Source organism: Oncorhynchus masou, chromosome 22 (assembly GCF_036934945.1).
Source record: "Oncorhynchus masou masou isolate Uvic2021 chromosome 22, UVic_Omas_1.1, whole genome shotgun sequence".
NCBI lineage: Eukaryota > Metazoa > Chordata > Actinopteri > Salmoniformes > Salmonidae > Oncorhynchus > Oncorhynchus masou.
Genome location: NC_088233.1, coordinates 813,443 through 832,376, shown reverse-complemented (window position 1 = coordinate 832,376; position 18,934 = coordinate 813,443). Strand labels below are relative to the sequence as shown.

At 43.4% G+C, this 18,934-nt stretch overlaps 1 protein-coding gene across 1 annotated transcript in view; it reads right to left on the bottom strand.

Annotated features, from left to right (window-relative positions):
* LOC135509754 (transient receptor potential cation channel subfamily M member 1-like) overlaps positions 1-18,934 on the bottom strand; it is a 113,489-nt gene that overhangs the window by 4,931 nt on the left and 89,624 nt on the right. Inside the window, exon 23 of the mRNA XM_064930656.1 lies at positions 13,797-13,993. Within this exon, the coding sequence (XP_064786728.1) occupies positions 13,797-13,993 (197 nt within the window). The remainder of the gene's footprint in view (positions 1-13,796; positions 13,994-18,934) is intronic.

Below are 18,934 nucleotides of genomic sequence, written 5' to 3'. Positions count from 1 at the left end.
TAGGTAAGGGGTAGGTAAGAATAGGTGGGTAGGTAAGAATAGGTGGGTAGGTAAGAATAGGTAGGTAATGGGTAGGTAAGAATAGGTGGGAAGGTAAGAATAGGTAGGTAATGGGTAGGTAAGAATAGGTGGGTAGGTAAGAATAGGTGGGTAGGTAAGAATAGGTGGGTAGGTAAGAATAGGTGGGTAGTGGGTAGGTAAGAATAGGTGGGTAGTGGGTAGGTAAGAATAGGTGGGTAGGTAAGAATAGGTGGGTAGGTAAGAATAGGTGGGTAGGTAAGAATAGGTAGGTAATGGGTAGGTAAGAATAGGTGGGTAGGTAAGAATAGGTGGGTAGGTAAGAATAGGTGGGTAGGTAAGAATAGGTGGGTAGTGGGTAGGTAAGAATAGGTGGGTAGGTAAGAATAGGTGGGTAGGTAAGAATAGGTGGGTAGGTAAGAATAGGTGGGAAGGTAAGAATAGGTGGGTAGGTAAGAATAGGTGGGTAGTGGGTAGGTAAGAATATGTGGGTAGGTAAGAATAGGTGGGTAGGTAAGAATAGGTGGGTAGGTAAGAATAGGTGGGAAGGTAAGAATAGGTGGGAAGGTAAGAATAGGTGGGTAGGTAAGAATAGGTGGGTAGGTAAGAATAGGTGGGTAGTGGGTAGGTAAGAATAGGTGGGTAGGTAAGAATAGGTAAGATTAGGTGGGTAGTGGGTAGGTAAGAATAGATGGGTAGGTAAGATTAGGTGGGTAGGTAAGAAGAGGTGGGTAGGTAAGAATAGGTGGGTAGGTAAGAATAGGTGGGTAGGTAAGAATAGGTGGGTAGGTAAGAATAGGTGGGTAGGTAAGAATAGGTGGATAGTGGGTAGGTAGGAATAGGTGGGTAGGTAAGAATAGGTGGGTAGGTAAGAATAGGTGGGTAGGTAAGAATAGGTGGGTAGGTAAGAATAGGTAGGTAATGGGTAGGTAAGAATAGGTGGGTAGGTAAGAATAGGTGGGTAGTGGGTAGGTAAGAATAGGTGGGTAGGTAAGAATAGGTAAGATTAGGTGGGTAGGTAAGATTAGGTCGGGAGGTGAGAATAGGTGGGTAGGTAAGAATAGGTGGGTAGGTAAGAATAGGTGGGTAGGTAAGAATAGGTGGGTAGGTAAGAATAGGTGGGTAGTGGGTAGGTAAGAATAGGTGGGTAGGTAAGAATAGGTAAGATTAGGTGGGTAGGTAAGATTAGGTCGGGAGGTAAGAATAGGTGGGTAGGTAAGAATAGGTGGGTATGTAAGAATAGGTGGGTAGGTAAGAATAGGTAGGTAGGTAAGAATAGGTGGGTAGGTAAGAATAGGTGGGTAGGTAAGAATAGGTGGGTAGGTAAGAATAGGTGGGTAGGTAAGAATAGGTGGGTAGGTAAGAATAGGTGGGTAGGTAAGAATAGGTAGGTAATGGGTAGGTAAGAATAGGTGGGTAGGTAAGAATAGGTGGGTAGTGGGTAGGTAAGAATAGGTGGGTAGGTAAGAATAGGTAAGATTAGGTGGGTAGGTAAGATTAGGTCGGGAGGTGAGAATAGGTGGGTAGGTAAGAATAGGTGGGTAGGTAAGAATAGGTGGGTAGGTAAGAATAGGTGGGTAGGTAAGAATAGGTGGGTAGGTAAGAATAGGTGGGTAGGTAAGAATAGGTGGGTAGGTAAGAATAGGTGGATAGTGGGTAGGTAGGAATAGGTGGGTAGGTAAGAATAGGTGGGTAGGTAAGAATAGGTGGGTAGGTAAGAATAGGTGGGTAGGTAAGAATAGGTAGGTAATGGGTAGGTAAGAATAGGTGGGTAGGTAAGAATAGGTGGGTAGGTAAGAATAGGTGGGTAGGTAAGAATAGGTGGGTAGGTAAGAATAGGTGGGTAGTGGGTAGGTAAGAATAGGTGGGTAGGTAAGAATAGGTAAGATTAGGTGGGTAGGTAAGATTAGGTCGGGAGGTAAGAATAGGTGGGTAGGTAAGAATAGGTGGGTAGGTAAGAATAGGTGGGTAGGTAAGAATAGGTGGGTAGGTAAGAATAGGTGGGTAGGTAAGAATAGGTGGATAGTGGGTAGGTAAGAATAGGTGGGTAGGTAAGAATAGGTGGGTAGGTAAGAATAGGTGGGTAGGTAAGAATAGGTAGGTAATGGGTAGGTAAGAATAGGTGGGTAGGTAAGAATAGGTGGGTAGTGGGTAGGTAAGAATAGGTGGGTAGGTAAGAATAGGTAAGATTAGGTGGGTAGGTAAGATTAGGTCGGGAGGTGAGAATAGGTGGGTAGGTAAGAATAGGTGGGTAGGTAAGAATAGGTGGGTAGGTAAGAATAGGTGGGTAGTGGGTAGGTAAGAATAGGTGGGTAGTGGGTAGGTAAGAATAGGTGGGAAGGTAAGAATAGGTGGGTAGGTAAGAATAGGTGGGTAGTGGGTAGGTAAGAATAGGTCGGTAGGTAAGAATAGGTAAGATTAGGTGGGTAGGTAAGATTAGGTCGGGAGGTAAGAATAGGTGGGTAGTGGGTAGGTAAGAATAGGTGGGTAGGTAAGAATAGGTAAGATTAGGTGGGTAGGTAAGATTAGGTCGGGAGGTAAGAATAGGTGGGTAGGTAAGAATAGGTGGGTATGTAAGAATAGGTGGGTAGGTAAGAATAGGTAGGTAGGTAAGAATAGGTGGGTAGGTAAGAATAGGTGGGTATGTAAGAATAGGTGGGTAGGTAAGAATAGGTGGGTAGGTAAGAATAGGTGGGTAGGTAAGAATAGGTGGGTAGGTAAGAATAGGTAGGTAATGGGTAGGTAAGAATAGGTGGGTAGGTAAGAATAGGTGGGTAGTGGGTAGGTAAGAATAGGTGGGTAGGTAAGAATAGGTAAGATTAGGTGGGTAGGTAAGATTAGGTCGGGAGGTGAGAATAGGTGGGTAGGTAAGAATAGGTGGGTAGGTAAGAATAGGTGGGTAGGTAAGAATAGGTGGGTAGGTAAGAATAGGTGGGTAGGTAAGAATAGGTGGGTAGGTAAGAATAGGTGGGTAGGTAAGAATAGGTGGATAGTGGGTAGGTAGGAATAGGTGGGTAGGTAAGAATAGGTGGGTAGGTAAGAATAGGTGGGTAGGTAAGAATAGGTGGGTAGGTAAGAATAGGTAGGTAATGGGTAGGTAAGAATAGGTGGGTAGGTAAGAATAGGTGGGTAGGTAAGAATAGGTGGGTAGGTAAGAATAGGTGGGTAGGTAAGAATAGGTGGGTAGTGGGTAGGTAAGAATAGGTGGGTAGGTAAGAATAGGTAAGATTAGGTGGGTAGGTAAGATTAGGTCGGGAGGTAAGAATAGGTGGGTAGGTAAGAATAGGTGGGTAGGTAAGAATAGGTGGGTAGGTAAGAATAGGTGGGTAGGTAAGAATAGGTGGGTAGGTAAGAATAGGTGGATAGTGGGTAGGTAAGAATAGGTGGGTAGGTAAGAATAGGTGGGTAGGTAAGAATAGGTGGGTAGGTAAGAATAGGTAGGTAATGGGTAGGTAAGAATAGGTGGGTAGGTAAGAATAGGTGGGTAGTGGGTAGGTAAGAATAGGTGGGTAGGTAAGAATAGGTAAGATTAGGTGGGTAGGTAAGATTAGGTCGGGAGGTGAGAATAGGTGGGTAGGTAAGAATAGGTGGGTAGGTAAGAATAGGTGGGTAGGTAAGAATAGGTGGGTAGTGGGTAGGTAAGAATAGGTGGGTAGTGGGTAGGTAAGAATAGGTGGGAAGGTAAGAATAGGTGGGTAGGTAAGAATAGGTGGGTAGTGGGTAGGTAAGAATAGGTCGGTAGCTAAGAATAGGTAAGATTAGGTGGGTAGGTAAGATTAGGTCGGGAGGTAAGAATAGGTGGGTAGGTAAGAATAGGTAGGTAATGGGTAGGTAAGAATAGGTGGGTAGGTAAGAATAGGTGGGTAGTGGGTAGGTAAGAATAGGTGGGTAGGTGAGAATAGGTAAGATTAGGTGGGTAGGTAAGATTAGGTCGGGAGGTAAGAATAGGTGGGTAGGTAAGAATAGGTGGGTAGGTAAGAATAGGTGGGTAGGTAAGAATAGGTGGGTAGGTAAGAATAGGTGGGTAGTGGGTAGGTAAGAATAGGTGGGTAGGTAAGAATAGGTGGGTAGGTAAGAATAGGTGGGTAGTGGGTAGGTAAGAATAGGTGGGTAGGTAAGAATAGGTAAGATTAGGTGGGTAGGTAAGAATAGGTAGGTAATGGGTAGGTAAGAATAGGTGGGTAGGTAAGAATAGGTGGGTAGTGGGTAGGTAAGAATAGATGGGTAGTGGGTAGGTAAGAATAGGTGGGTAGGTAAGAATAGGTGGGTAGGTAAGAATAGGTGGGAAGGTAAGAATAGGTGGGTAGGTAAGAATAGGTGGGTAGGTAAGAATAGGTGGGTAGGTAAGAATAGGTGGGTAGGTAAGAATAGGTGGGTATGTAAGAATAGGTAAGATTAGGTGGGTAGGTAAGAATAGGTAAGATTAGGTGGGTAGTGGGTAGGTAAGAATAGGTGGGTAGGTAAGAATAGGTAAGATTAGGTGGGTAGTGGGTAGGTAAGAATAGGTGGGTATGTAAGAATAGGTAAGATTAGGTGGGTAGGTAAGAATAGGTAAGAATAGGTGGGTAGTGGGTAGGTAAGAATAGGTAAGATTAGGTGGGTAGTGGGTAGGTAAGAATAGGTGGGTAGGTAAGAATAGGTAAGATTAGGTGGGTAGGTAAGATTAGGTCGGGAGGTAAGAATAGGTGGGTAGGTAAGAATAGGTGGGTAGGTAAGAATAGGTGGGTAGGTAAGAATAGGTGGGTAGGTAAGAATAGGTAGGTAATGGGTAGGTAAGAATAGGTGGGTAGGTAAGAATAGGTGGGTAGTGGGTAGGTAAGAATAGGTGGGTAGGTAAGAATAGGTAAGATTAGGTGGGTAGGTAGGATTAGGTCGGGAGGTGAGAATAGGTGGGTAGGTAAGAATAGGTGGGTAGGTAAGAATAGGTGGGTAGGTAAGAATAGGTGGGTAGGTAAGAATAGGTGGGTAGTGGGTAGGTAAGAATAGGTGGGAAGGTAAGAATAGGTGGGTAGGTAAGAATAGGTAAGATTAGGTGGGTAGTGGGTAGGTAAGAATAGGTGGGTAGGTAAGAATAGGTAAGATTAGGTGGGTAGTGGGTAGGTAAGAATAGGTGGGTATGTAAGAATAGGTAAGATTAGGTGGGTAGGTAAGAATAGGTAAGAATAGGTGGGTAGTGGGTAGGTAAGAATAGGTGGGTAGGTAAGAATAGGTAAGATTAGGTGGGTAGTGGGTAGGTAAGAATAGGTGGGTAGGTAAGAATAGGTAAGATTAGGTGGGTAGGTAAGATTAGGTCGGGAGGTAAGAATAGGTGGGTAGGTAAGAATAGGTGGGTATGTAAGAATAGGTGGGTAGGTAAGAATAGGTAGGTAGGTAAGAATAGGTGGGTAGGTAAGAATAGGTGGGTAGGTAAGAATAGGTGGGTAGGTAAGAATAGGTGGGTAGGTAAGAATAGGTGGGTAGGTAAGAATAGGTAAGATTAGGTCGGGAGGTAAGAATAGGTGGGTAGGTAAGAATAGGTAGGTAATGGGTAGGTAAGAATAGGTGGGTAGGTAAGAATAGGCGGGTAGTGGGTAGGTAAGAATGGGTGGGTAGGTAAGAATAGGTGGGTAGGTAAGAATAGGTAGGTAATGGGTAGGTAAGAATGGGTGGGTAGGTAAGAATAGGTAAGATTAGGTGGGTAGGTAAGATTAGGTAAGATTAGGTGGGTAGGTAAGATTAGGTCGGGAGGTGAGAATAGGTGGGTAGGTAAGAATAGGTGGGTATGTAAGAATAGGTGGGTAGGTAAGAATAGGTGGGTAGGTAAGAATAGGTGGGTATGTAAGAATAGGTGGGTAGGTAAGAATAGGTGGGTAGTGGGTAGGTAGGAGAGGGGGCTCTCTAACTTTAACTTTCTTTGCTTTGGTTCCGTCCAGCCCCTTTCCCCAAGTTAACGTGCGAAGGAAATGAATTCCCTGTAAATGGTAAAATTCTGTTTTTGTCATCCTTACCAGCACCTGCAATCCCATTCCTCTTTCACTCCACGGGGAATTGAGTGTATCAGGGTGTTGCGTTGCCCCCTCCAAGAGGCGTGCGTAACAATGGATCACTAGTCACTTTAATAATGCCACTTTAATAATGTCTACATATCTTCCATTACTCATCTCATATGTATATACTGTATTTTACACTATCTATTGCATCTTGCCTATGCTGCTCTGTCATTACTCATCTCATATGTATATATTCTAATTATATTCCTTTACTTTGTGTGTATTTTGTAGTTGTTATGGAATTGTTAGATTACTTGTTAGATTTTGCAGCCCTGTCAGAACTAGAAGCACTAGAAGCACATGCATATCGCTACACTTGCAATAACATCTGCTAACCATGTGTAACATCTGCTAACCATGTGTAACATCTGCTAACCATGTGTAACATCTGCTAACCATGTGTAACATCTGCTAACCAAAGTTTGATTTGGTCACTGAACTCATTAGCAAACATTTCATTGGCTGTATACTTATGAGGGGAGTTGCTCAAAATAATATCTGAAAGTGAAGATTTTCAGGTGTTTGAATTTGGGGCAGGTTGGTTCAGATGCGTTAGATTTAGCTCAATGAAGATATATTTTGGAAGCTGGCATCAACCAATTATAATTAAGATCGCCCAAAATGTATAATTCAGGTATTATATAGTTAGCAAGTCAGACAATCAGCTATGAGCACATATTGAGGGAGGAAGGGAGGGTGATACATTCCTACTAGAGTAAGTTGGGCATTATTACCAAGGCCCAAATTCATGACAAGACATTCAAATTGCTTAGGGACAGTGAGAGATACAGAAACATTTAAGTTGTACTTTGTAAATATGGCAACACCTCCACCTCTGACAACTCTGTCAGATCAAAAAAACATTATAACCAGTCAAAGACCATATCCAGCACTGTAACTGGTGTAGAGAGGACAAGGCAGGAGGCAGTCACACGTTTAGATTTACTGAGTTTAAGTACCATAGATCAAAGCGCTGCCACCGGCCTGAGGAGAGATGCATGAAATGAGGGTGAGATACGGTAATTGACGGGGAGATGTAATCTGTACGTCACCTCATTGACTTTCCTCAGGACTTTGAATGGCCCCACAAACTGTGGGCACAGCTTCCGGCAGGGAGGCGGAGGGGCAGGTCCTTCGTAAAAAGCCAGACCCTGTCACTGGGGTGAAAGACCGGGGCCACACTGCAGTGATGATTGGCCTGACATCGCCCACCGCAGGAGCATCGATCTGACTCCGGTGCCAGGGACGGCTGATAGCGAAGAACACACTGAAAGGATGTGAGGTTAGTGGAGGAGTGACGGAGGGAGTTCTGTGCGTATTCTGCCTAAGGCAGCAATGCAACTCACTCCCTCAGTCGGTCCTGACAGTAACTATGAAGGTACCTACCCAGTCCTGATTTACCCTTTCCACCTGCCCATTTGATTGGGGACGGTACTCGGAGGTGAGACTGATGGTGACAACCAGTTGTTCCATTAAGGCCTTCCAGACACGGGAGGTGAACTGAGGACCATGGTCAGTCACGATGTCTTCTGGGATCCTGTAGTGAAGAGAGACTCTGTAGTCTACAGGGCTGTAGGGACACCAGGTAGAGGAATCAAATGACAGGCTTTGGAAAACCGGTCCACAACGACCAGGATGGTGGTGTGCCCCTCAGAGGGGGAAGGTCTGTGACATAGTCCACGGAGAGATGGGACCAGGGTCATTGTGGAACCTGCAGCGGGTGGAGTTTGCCATAGAGGAGGTGTCTAGGTGTCTTGCTCTGTGCGCAGGTGGAGCAGGAAGAAACGTAACCCGGACGTCCCGGGCCAAGTTGATTCACCAGTGCTTGGTGGAGAGACAATCGATAGTACGAGTTATACACGGGTGCCCCGACACAGGTGCTGTGTGTGCCCAGGTGAGTTAGAGGGCACTTAGATACACCCCTCAGGATGGTGTGCAGTTGAGGGCTCAGTGTCGCAGGGCTCGATGGATGTACTTGTCCACATTCCACACGACAGGAGCCACAATGCGGGACAGGGGAATAATGGGTGTCAATTTCTCCCTCTACTCCTCTGTGTCATGCACCCGGGACAACACATTGGCTTTAACATTCTTTGATCCCGGGCCGGTAGAAGAGGGTAAAGTCAAACCTGGGGAAAAATAGGGCCCATCTGGCCTGACGCGGGTTCAGCCTCTTCCCTGCTCAAATGAAGTCCAAGTTCCTGTTTTCCATCCAGACAAGGAATGGGTGTTTAGCATCCTCCAGCCTGTGCCACTATGCTTTCAGCGCCTTCTTGACGGCCAACAACTCACAATCCCCCACGTCGTAATTCCACTCCGTGGGAGACAGCTTCTGTGAGTAGAAGGTGCATGGGTGGAGTTTAGGTGGTGATTCAGTGCGTTGGGAGAGAACAGCCCCTACTCCAAACTTGGAGGCGTCCATCTCCACAATGAAGGGCAGAGATGGGTCAGGTTCAGCCAGAACAGGTTCATTAGTAAAACATTTCTTGAGCACATAGGTTTTGATGGCCTCCCCAGTTCAGGAGGGAGGTGAGAGGGGCCACCACTGTGCTGAAACCCCTAATGAAGTGCCTGAAATATTTGGCAAAACCAAGGAAGCGCTGCACTGCCTTTATGTTGGATGGAACACCACGACCGTACTACACTGACCCTCTGCTCTTCCATCTCCACTCCCACGGTGGATATCCAATAGCCCAGGAAGGAGAACACCTGCTGGAAGAAAAGGCACTTCTCCGCCTTGGCATACAGGTGATGCCCTACCAACCTTTCCAAAACGGACCTGACATGAGACATGTTCCTCGCTTGTAGTGGAGCACACCAAGATGTTGTCTATGTACACCACTACACAGCGACCCACAGCGACTGAACATGTCTCTAAACACCTCGTTAATGAAACACAGAGGGTGCATTTGTCAGGCCATAGGGCATTACCCTGTATTCGCAGTACCCGTTCTTCCATTCACCCCCCCATCTCTGAAGGGCACCAGGTTGTAGGCACCTCGTAAATCCAATTTGGTAAAGTACTGAGCACCATGCATCTGTTTGATCATAGTGGGTATGAGAAGCAGGGGATAACTGAATTTAACAGTAGCCTTATTCAGTGTCTGGTAATCGATACGGGGCGGAGACCTCCCTCCTTCTTCTACTTCACGAAACAGAAGCTGGAGATGTGCCATGGCTTCAGTTTATGGCAACGGAACATGGAGGTGTGACATGGCTACGGTGTATGGTGCCGGGTAATGGAGGTGTGGCTATAAGCTAGGCGTTCAGCAGCTTAAGGGGTGGAACATAACCGGTTGCTCCCAGACGAGGATGAAACGTAATCAACTGTCATCTTTGTATGCTGGAGCTGAGTAACCCGTAGCAGGTTCGAAGTAGATTGGTGACGGGGAGGTGCTGAGGGGCAGAGAGACCATCCTCTGGAAGGGCACACCTTAGCCGAGTCGTGACTGTCCTAGGTAGGTCCCACTGATGTGGTGGGGGGCAGACCGGGAGTAGACCCTGTCCAGGCATGGCCGTAGAGGTCCACATGGTCTGAAAGGGTTGCTCGTACCAGTATCTAGGCAGAGTCTTCTGAGGATTGGGGATTGAACAGAGCTGTTCACGATTGAGTTGGTCGAGGGCTTCAACTGCTTGCGTAACTGTAGTCAGGACCAACCTGATCCAGACCAGAAATTGGCTGGGGAACTGAGCGTACTGTGAGCAGACCCTGCTGGTCATTTCTCCAGGGTAATTGTCTCTAACCCGTCTCAAAGGACCATGAAAAAGAGGACCGCCTGGTGGTTGGAGAACTATGAGAAGTTTACAATAGAGACAATCAACATGTGTCCACGGTCACGAGACGTTCTCAAGTCACTATTTTATTGCAACAAGCAAACACACAGCAGTGAATTGTAGTACTAGGGTTGGTAATGGTGGAAAGGATAATGATAGTCATTTTGGCGCCAGAGGAGGCTGCCATTTTACGGTCTCCTAACAAATTGTGCTATTGTGTTTCTTTACGTTATTTGTAATGTATTTTGTACATAATGTTTCTGCCACCGTTGCTTATGACCGAAAAGAGCTTCTAGATATTAGGACAGTGATTTACTCACCTCATACTGGACAAAGATTTTTCTTTAATGAGTCAGACACAACATATTTCTTTCAGATACCTGATTAAGCCCACATTCCAGTCATTGTTAGGAGAATGAGATGGAGATATCAGGGACGTAGGTCAGTGTGCCTTGTAAGACTCCGATGGCAAGTGGGTAATCTGCCTCTACCATTTGTCCTATTAGCCAACATACAAACATTGGATACTCGATCACGAATATCCTACCTACCAACGGGACATTAAAAACTGTAATATGTTGGACAGAGTCGTGGCTGAACGACGACATGAATAACATACAGCTGGCTGAGTTGTCGGTCCATCGGCAAGATAGAACAGGATAGCGTCTGTGTATATTTGTAAACAACAGCTGGTGCATGAAATCTAAAATTAAGGAAGTCTCAAGTTTTTGCTCACCTGAGGTAGAGTATCTCATGATAAGCTGTAGACCACGTTAGCAATTTTAGCAAGAGTTTTCATCTATATTTTTCGTAGCTGTCTGTTTACCACCACAAACTGATGCTGGCACTAAAAGTGCACTCAATGAGCTGTGTAATGACATAAGTAAACAGGAAATGCTCATCCTTAGGCGGCGCTCCTAGTGGCTGGGGACATTAAGGTAGGAAAACTTTAATACATTTGACCTTTTACGTAACTTCTACCAACATGTTAAATGTGCAACCAGAATCTAATGCAGGAAGCACCAATGAAGAAGTCGTCAGATGACGCAGATGCTAAGCTACAGGACTGTATTGCTAGCACAGACTCGAATATGTTCCAGGATTCTGCCGATGGCATTGAGTACACATCTGGCACTGGCTTCATCAATGCATCAATGACATCGTCCCCACAGTGACTGTACGTACATACCCCAAGCCATGGTTAACAGGCAATACTCTCACTGAGCTTAAGGGCAGAGCTGCCGCTTTCAAGGAGCGGAATTCTAACCCAGATGCTTATAAGAAATCCCGCTATGCACTCTGAGAATGAATCGTAGTACACCGGCTCTGACGCTTGTCAAATTGGGCAGGGCTTGCAAACTATTAGACTACAAAGGGAAGCACAGTCGCACGCTGCCTAGTGACACGAGCCTACCAGACAAGCTAAATAACTTCTATGCTTGCTTTGAGGCAAGCAAAACTGACGCATGCATGAGAGTATCAGATGTTCAGGACGACTGTGTGATCATGCTCTCCATAGCCGATGTGAGTAAGACCTTTCAACAGGTCAACCTTCACAAGGCCGCAGGGCCAGACGGATTACCAGGACGTGTACTCTGAGCATGCGTTGAGCAACTGCTGTTAAAGATTTCCCAGTCATCTGGTGATTTTTCAGTACATATACTGTACTCTTTGAAGTAGAAAGAGGAATCGATGTAAGTTTAAATATTAGACATGTGTAAGCATAATTAAGGTTGAGGCCATGTGAGTGTACAAAGCTAAATCAACATCGCATTAACCATTAGACATGTAAGAAACAGAACGTAAGCTAAATCTGTATGGATGAGGCAAGGTAGACCAACAAGGTGTGACTGGTCTGAGCCATATCTGATGTTGGACATGCACATGGGTTAATCATACATAGATAACATCGGCCTGAACTTCTGAAGACCTTTGGACAGGAACTTTAGCTAATCAGTTATATGCACCAGTAGGAGTATGCATGTTACGCCACCAATATAATCTATACCCCAATGTCTGAGCCAATAAGAGAATGGAAACTAAGCAAGACAACAGATTAATAAAGTGGAGTGATGATGTTAAAGGGATATCAACAAGATTCCTTTTTCTGTGGCTTCCCTAAGGTGTCAGTCTTTAGACATAGTTTCAGGCTTTTATTTTGAAAAATTAGCGTGAAGGATCACATTGCGTAAGTGGAGAGGTGGGGGCTCTCAAAGTGAGTTGGTGCGCAATTGAGAAAACCGGCCATTGTTCCTCCCGCTGTTATGGAAAAAGCTATACACTCGGTTGATATATTATTGAATATATATTTTAAAAACTACCTGAGGAATGATTATAAAAAACGTTTGACATGTTTCTGTGGACATTATGAAGACTATTTGGAATTTCCGTCTGCGTTGTTGTGACCTCTCTTTCCTGTGGATTTCTGAACATAATGCGACAAACAAACGTTGGTATTTTGGGTATAAAAATAATTTTTGGGGAACAAAAGGAACATTTGCTGTGTAACTGGGAGTCTCGTGAGTGAAAACCAAAGATCATCAAAGATCATCAAAGGTAAACCTTTAATTATATTGCTTTTCTGATTTTCGTGACCAAGCTTCCTGATGCTATGTGTACCTAATGCTATGCTAGGCTATCGATAAACTTACACAAACGCTTGGATTGCTTTCGCTGTAAAGCATCATTTCAAAATCTGAGACGACAGGGTGATTAACAAAAGGCTAAGCTGTGTTTCAAAATATTGCACTTGTGATTTCATGAATATTAATATTTTCTAGTAATATTATTTGACTGTTGCGCTATGCTATTCAGCGGTTTCAGACGGAAAGTATCCCGCTACAGGTTTTGGTAGCGTCAAGAAAATAAGTAAAAAATAGATAAGTAGAAAAATAGAAAATAAAAGTAACAAATAATTCAACAGCAGCAGTAAAATAACAATAGCGAGGTTATATACAGGGGGTACCAGTACAGAGTCAATGTGGAGGCACCGGTTAGTCGAGGTAATTTAGGTAATATGTACATGTAAGTAGCGTTAAAATGACCATGTATAGATAATGAACAGAGAGTAGCAACAGCATAAAAGAAGGGTCTGGGTAGCCCTTTGATTAGCTGTTCAGGGTTGAAGCTGTTAATAACACATTTTTTTTACTTCTTAAATAATTGTTGGCCTGTAAGTAAGCATTTCAATGTAAGGTCTGCACATGTGACAAATAACATTTGATTTGAAATTAGACAAACTTTTATGCCTGTTTGCTTCTAAAAATGTGTGCACAGATCCCAACCAGGCAGTGTTGCAGCGTGAAGTGGGATAGGCTATATATGATTCATAGTTTTTTGACATTGTGCGATTACTTTACCAGCTAGGAAACAAAACAGCAGAAATACCTCATTTTACTATAAATGTGATCATACTTGACTATTTTTATTTGCAAACGATAGTAAAATGCTCGCACTGTGGAGCCCTTATGTGGTCTTGACGTGCATAGGGAAATAAACATCTTACACACCAACATCTACCCACATTTTGCAGGTGGCGGGTGTTCTTTTTAAGACCTAAACATATTCTAATCTTATTTAAAATAAATGTGACCCAAAAATAATCCCAAAACAGTCATTTTAGATTATGTAGAAATGCAGGAAACAAGCTTTAGATGGGAAGACTTTCAGAAGCGCTGCCAGGTTATGTCCACCCCACTTCTAAAACCAAAGTTGCACCCTTGAGCATGACAATGGTTGGCTGGAACAGGCAACTTACTTCGCATTGATGCACTAGCACCACACTATGATGGGAAAAGTGTTCAGAGTTTGCCGTCCAGTATGCACTCTTCTTTGTAATCCACTTGATTGAAAATATCTACATTACTCTTTTGAAGAACTCTGCACTAAGGATCATTGGTGGAACTTTTAGTAAACATCCCTGACTAGGAGCTTTTTCAATGCTACTCTAGTTACTTGAATGAAAAATACACTCACTGAGTCCTCTGTCCTTCTCATTCAGATCTCCATCATTCTTCTTGGTGCAGCGAAAGCTTCTGAACAGGAGGTAGAGGTGACTGAACACGATGAGGGGTGGAGGGAGGATCGGACGGTCATGGAAGATCATAATCAGCTGATATCTCTGGAACTTCCAGATCTGGTTGGAGATGGCCTTCACCTCCATAAAAGTGTTGCTGTGGGAGAGGAGGTACAGGTCAGTAGAGTTATAGCTAACCCTGACCCGAACTAACCTTAACCCTGGCCCTAAATAACACTAACCCTGGCGCTAACTAACCCTGACCCTAACTAACCCTGGCCCTAACTAAACTTAACCCTGACCCTAACTAACCCTGACCCTAACTAATCCTAACCCCGGCCCTAACTAACACTAACCCTGGTGCTAACTAACCCTGACCCTAACAAAACTTAACCCTGACCCTAACTAACCCTGACTAACACTAACTCTGACCCTAACTCTCCCTAACCTTGCATGATGGGGGGAATAAGACAGATGTCTTATTTTAGATACTATTTGAAGAGGTTTTTGACGATGGTCAGAGACGAGCAACCCACGTGACTAAACAGTGAGCTGTGACTCACTGGCCTGATAACTCAGGCTTGTAAAAGTGGAAGTTAGCTCAAATTTTTTGCAACTTTTTGTCTGGTTCTCATATGCACGCTGTTTGCATGCTCAACGCCCCTGTACGCTTCCTTGTCAATTTGCTAGGCCCCCACTAGAGAGGTAAACAAGCCAAGCTAAAGGTAGGCTAGCTAGTCTAGCTAACTAAAACTGTGGGAAGAAAAACTCTGGACCTTTCTGAAACGGTGATAGAGACGACACTGCCACATTGTAATGACCAATTTCAGGATTGAATTGAAATAGGAGCAACTTGAAGCATTTCAAGCCTTTGTCTGAGGGGAGGATGTATAGCTAGCTAATTCTAGTCTTCAATAAGCTAGGAAAACAGTCACAGTGGTGTCCCCGCTAAAGGCTGCAAAGGACAGGGGACCACATCCGTGAGGCAATAGCTCTGGGTCTCAGAGCGGTGGTTGTGGAGGAAGACAAAAACGCTATATGGGAGGGTTCATGCAACTTTGTCTTCGGAAGTCCAGAGAGCTGGTTGGGGAAGACATTTTACATTTACATTTTAGGCATTTAGCAGATGCTCTTATCCAGAGAGACTTAGTGCATTTATCTTGATAGGATCGGACCCGTTTTTAGGATGTTCTCCTAAAATGACATACCCAAATCTAACTGCCTGTAACTCAGGACCTGAAGCAAGGATATGCATATTATTGATACCATGGCTTTCCATACCAACCATACCATGGTTTTCACACATTAGATCTGGTAAAATATATTCCAAAGAAAAAAACATACATTTTTTTATTTTTATAACCATCTTTGAAATGCAAGAGAAAGGCCACAATGTATTATTCCAGTTAAGGGGCAATTTAGATTTTGGCCACTAGATGGCAGCAGTGTGTGTGCAAAGTTTTAGACTGATGCAATGAACCATTATATGTATGTTCAAAATGTTGTATCAAGACTGCCCAAATGTGCTTAATTGGTTTATTAATACATGTTTATAACTGTGCACCTTCCGCAAACAATAACATGGTATTATTTCACTATAATAGCGACTGTAAATTGGACAGTGCAGTTAGAATAACACCAATTTAAGCTTTCTGCAAACATCAGATATGTCTATGTCCTGGGAAATGTTCTTTTTACTTACAACCTCATGCTATTTGCATTAGCCTGTCAGCTCAACCATCCTGCCGGGGGACACCAATCCCGTAGAGGTTTTAAGATACCTAGGTGGGACAACCACATATCACAGTCATAGTAAGTACATTTTTCCTCAAAGTAGCTATCAGCAGAGTCCGTGCTAGTAGAAAATCATTTGAACCTTTGTGGATGAAGTCCATATGTCCTATCTACCTAAACCTTAATTTGATTTTTATTTTACCTTTTTTTAACTAACAAATTCTTATTTTCAATGACGGCCTAGGAACAGTGGGTTAACTGCCTGTTCAGGTGCAGAACGACAGATTTGTACCTTGTCAGCTCAGGGGTTTGAACTTGCAACCTTCCGGTTACTAGTCCAACGCTCTAACCACTAGGCTATCCTGCCGCCCCTAGTGCATAATTTGATCTATGTCAGGTCCTAACCTTAGTTCCTTTTTTTATGTCTCTATTTTAGGTTGGTCAGGGTGTGAGTTGGGGTGAGCATTCTATGTTTGTATTTCTATGTGTTTGGCCTGGTATGTTTCCCAATCAGAGGCAGCTGTCAATCGTTGTCTCTGATTGAGAACCATACTCAGGTAGCCTGTTCCCACCTGTGTTTGTGGGTAGTTGTTTTCTGTCTCTGTCCCTGACAGGACTGTTTCGTTTGTTCCGTTTTGTTATCCGTTTTGTTATTTTTGTTCTAGTGTTCAGTGTAATTAAAAGATCATGAACACGTACCACGCTGCACCTTGGTCCTCTCCTTCTTCCACCTACGACGATTGTTCCAATCTACCTACGGTACAATGACCTAGAACTGTTCTTTCACAGTAAAGAATGGCACTGAGATGGATACATGTAATGTCAGAATGGAAATTATGGTGACGGTTGCAACAGTGAATTATTGATTGAAAGTTTTGTATCTGTATAAATGTAATGAGTAGGAAGTGTTTGTTTGCATGAGGTATTCGCATGATAGGCCTATAAGACATTGATTATCCTAAATAAAGTGATATAACTGCATCAGAAATGACTGGGGACAGGCAGCATGAGGGCTGAAAGAGGCATTAGAGAAAGTACTTTTACTGGAAGTAAACTATGGGAACCCCACACGTAACATTGTCTTATGCTAGAACTGCTACTGTAGCATAGTATTCAAATATATTGTTACCAACTATACATTTATTCTGAATGAGGATGGGAACTACAAGTCTATAGCCTACTTTTTATCACAGTCTGCACTCTAACAATAGTATCTTTCTGTCTCTTTCGGTCACAACTCAAAATGAAAACCTGCCTATCAAATGATATTGGTCACATGAGTCGAATACAACAAGAGTAGACTTTACAGTGGAATGCTTCCTCACGAGCCCATGGGCAACAGTGTAGCGTTAAAAAGTAAGACAAATATAAAAAATAAACAAGTAAAACCATTTAAAAAAATAACATGGCTATATAGAGGAAGTACCAGGTAATAACATGACTATATACAAGGCATACCAGGTAATAACATGGCTATACACAAGGAGAACCAGGTAATAACATGGCTATATACAAGGAGAACCAGGTAATAACAAGGCTATACACAAGGAGAACCAGGTAATAACATGGCTATACACAAGGAGAACCAGGTAATAACATGGCTATGCACAAGGAGAACCAGGTAATAACATGGATATATACGAGGAGTACCAGGTAATAACATGGTTATATACAGGGAGTACCAGGTAATAACATGGTTATATACAGGGAGTACCAGGTAATAACATGGTTATATACAGGGTGTACCAGGTAATAACATGGCTATACACACGGAGAACCAGGTAATAACATGGTATACACAAGGAGAACCAGGTAAAAACATGTCTATATACAAGGAGTACCAGGTAATAACATGGCTATATACAGGGGGTACCAGGTAATAACATGTCTATATACGAGGAGTACCAGGTAATAACATGGTTATATACAGGGAGTACCAGGTAATAACATGGCTATATACAGGGAGTACCAGGTAATAACATGGCTTTATACAGGGAGTACCAGGTAATAACATGGCTATATACAGGGAGTACCAGGTAATAACATGGCTATATACAGAGAGTACCAGGTAATAACATGGCTATATACAGAGAGTACCAGGTAATAACATGGCTATATACAGGGGGTACCAGGTAATAACACGGCTATACACAAGAAGTACCAGTACTAAGTCAATCTGCAGAGGTACGAGGTAATTGAGGTAATACAGTACGTGGGTAAGGCTATAAAAGACTAGTCAATAAGGAAAACAATAAGCAGAGCAGCATGTGTGAGTGTGTGTGGCATCAATAGGAGTGTTTCTCTGTGTGTGTGTGTGTGTGTGTGTGTGTGTGTGTGTGTGTGTGTGTGTGTGTGTGTGTGTGTGTGTGTGTGTGTGTGTACAGTCGTGGCAAAAGGTTTTGAGAATGACACAAATATTAATTTCCACAAAGTTTGCTGCTTCAGTGTCTTTAGATATTTTTGTCAATGTTACTATGGAATACTGAAGTATAATTACAAGCATTTCATAAGTGTCAAAGGCTTTTATTGACAATTACATGAAGTTGATGCAAAGAGTCAATATTTGCAGTGTTGACCCTTCTATTTCAAGACCTCTGCAATCCGCCCTGGCATGCTGTCAATTAACTTCTGGGCCACATCCTGACTGATGGCAGCCCATTCTAGCATAATCAATGCTTAGAGTTTGTCAGAATTTGTGGGTTTTTGTTTGTCCACCAGCCTCTTGAGGATTGACCACAAGTTCTTAATGGGATTAAGTTCTGGGGAGTTTCCTGGCCATGAACCCAAAATATCAATGCTTTGTTCCCTGGCCATTTAGTTATTACGTTTGCCTTATGGCAAGGTGCTCCATCATGCTGGAAAAAACATTGTTCGTCACCAAACTGTTTCTGGATGGTTGGGAGAAGTTGCTCTCGGAGGATGTGTTTTCATGGCTGTGTTCTTTTTTCCGGATGCCCCAAACTATCGGAAAGGAAAGGGGATTCATCAGAGAAAGTGACTTTACCCCAGTCCTCAGCAGTCCAATCCCTGTGCCTTTTGCAGAATATCAGTCTGTCCCCAATGTTTTTGTCACTCACACCTGTGTTAACGCGAGAATCTCTGACATGATGTCAGCTGGTCCTTTTGTAGCAGGGCTGAAATGCAGTGGAAATGTTTTTGGGGGATTCAGTTAATTTGCATGGCAAAGAGGGACTTTGCAATTGATCTGTTCACTCTTCATTATATATATATTTTGTACCTTTATTTAACTAGGCAAGTCAGTTAAGAACAAATTCTTATTTTCAATGATGACCTAGGAACAGTGGGTTAACTGCCTGTTCAGGAGCAGAACAACAGATTTGTACCTTGTCAGCTCAGGGATTTG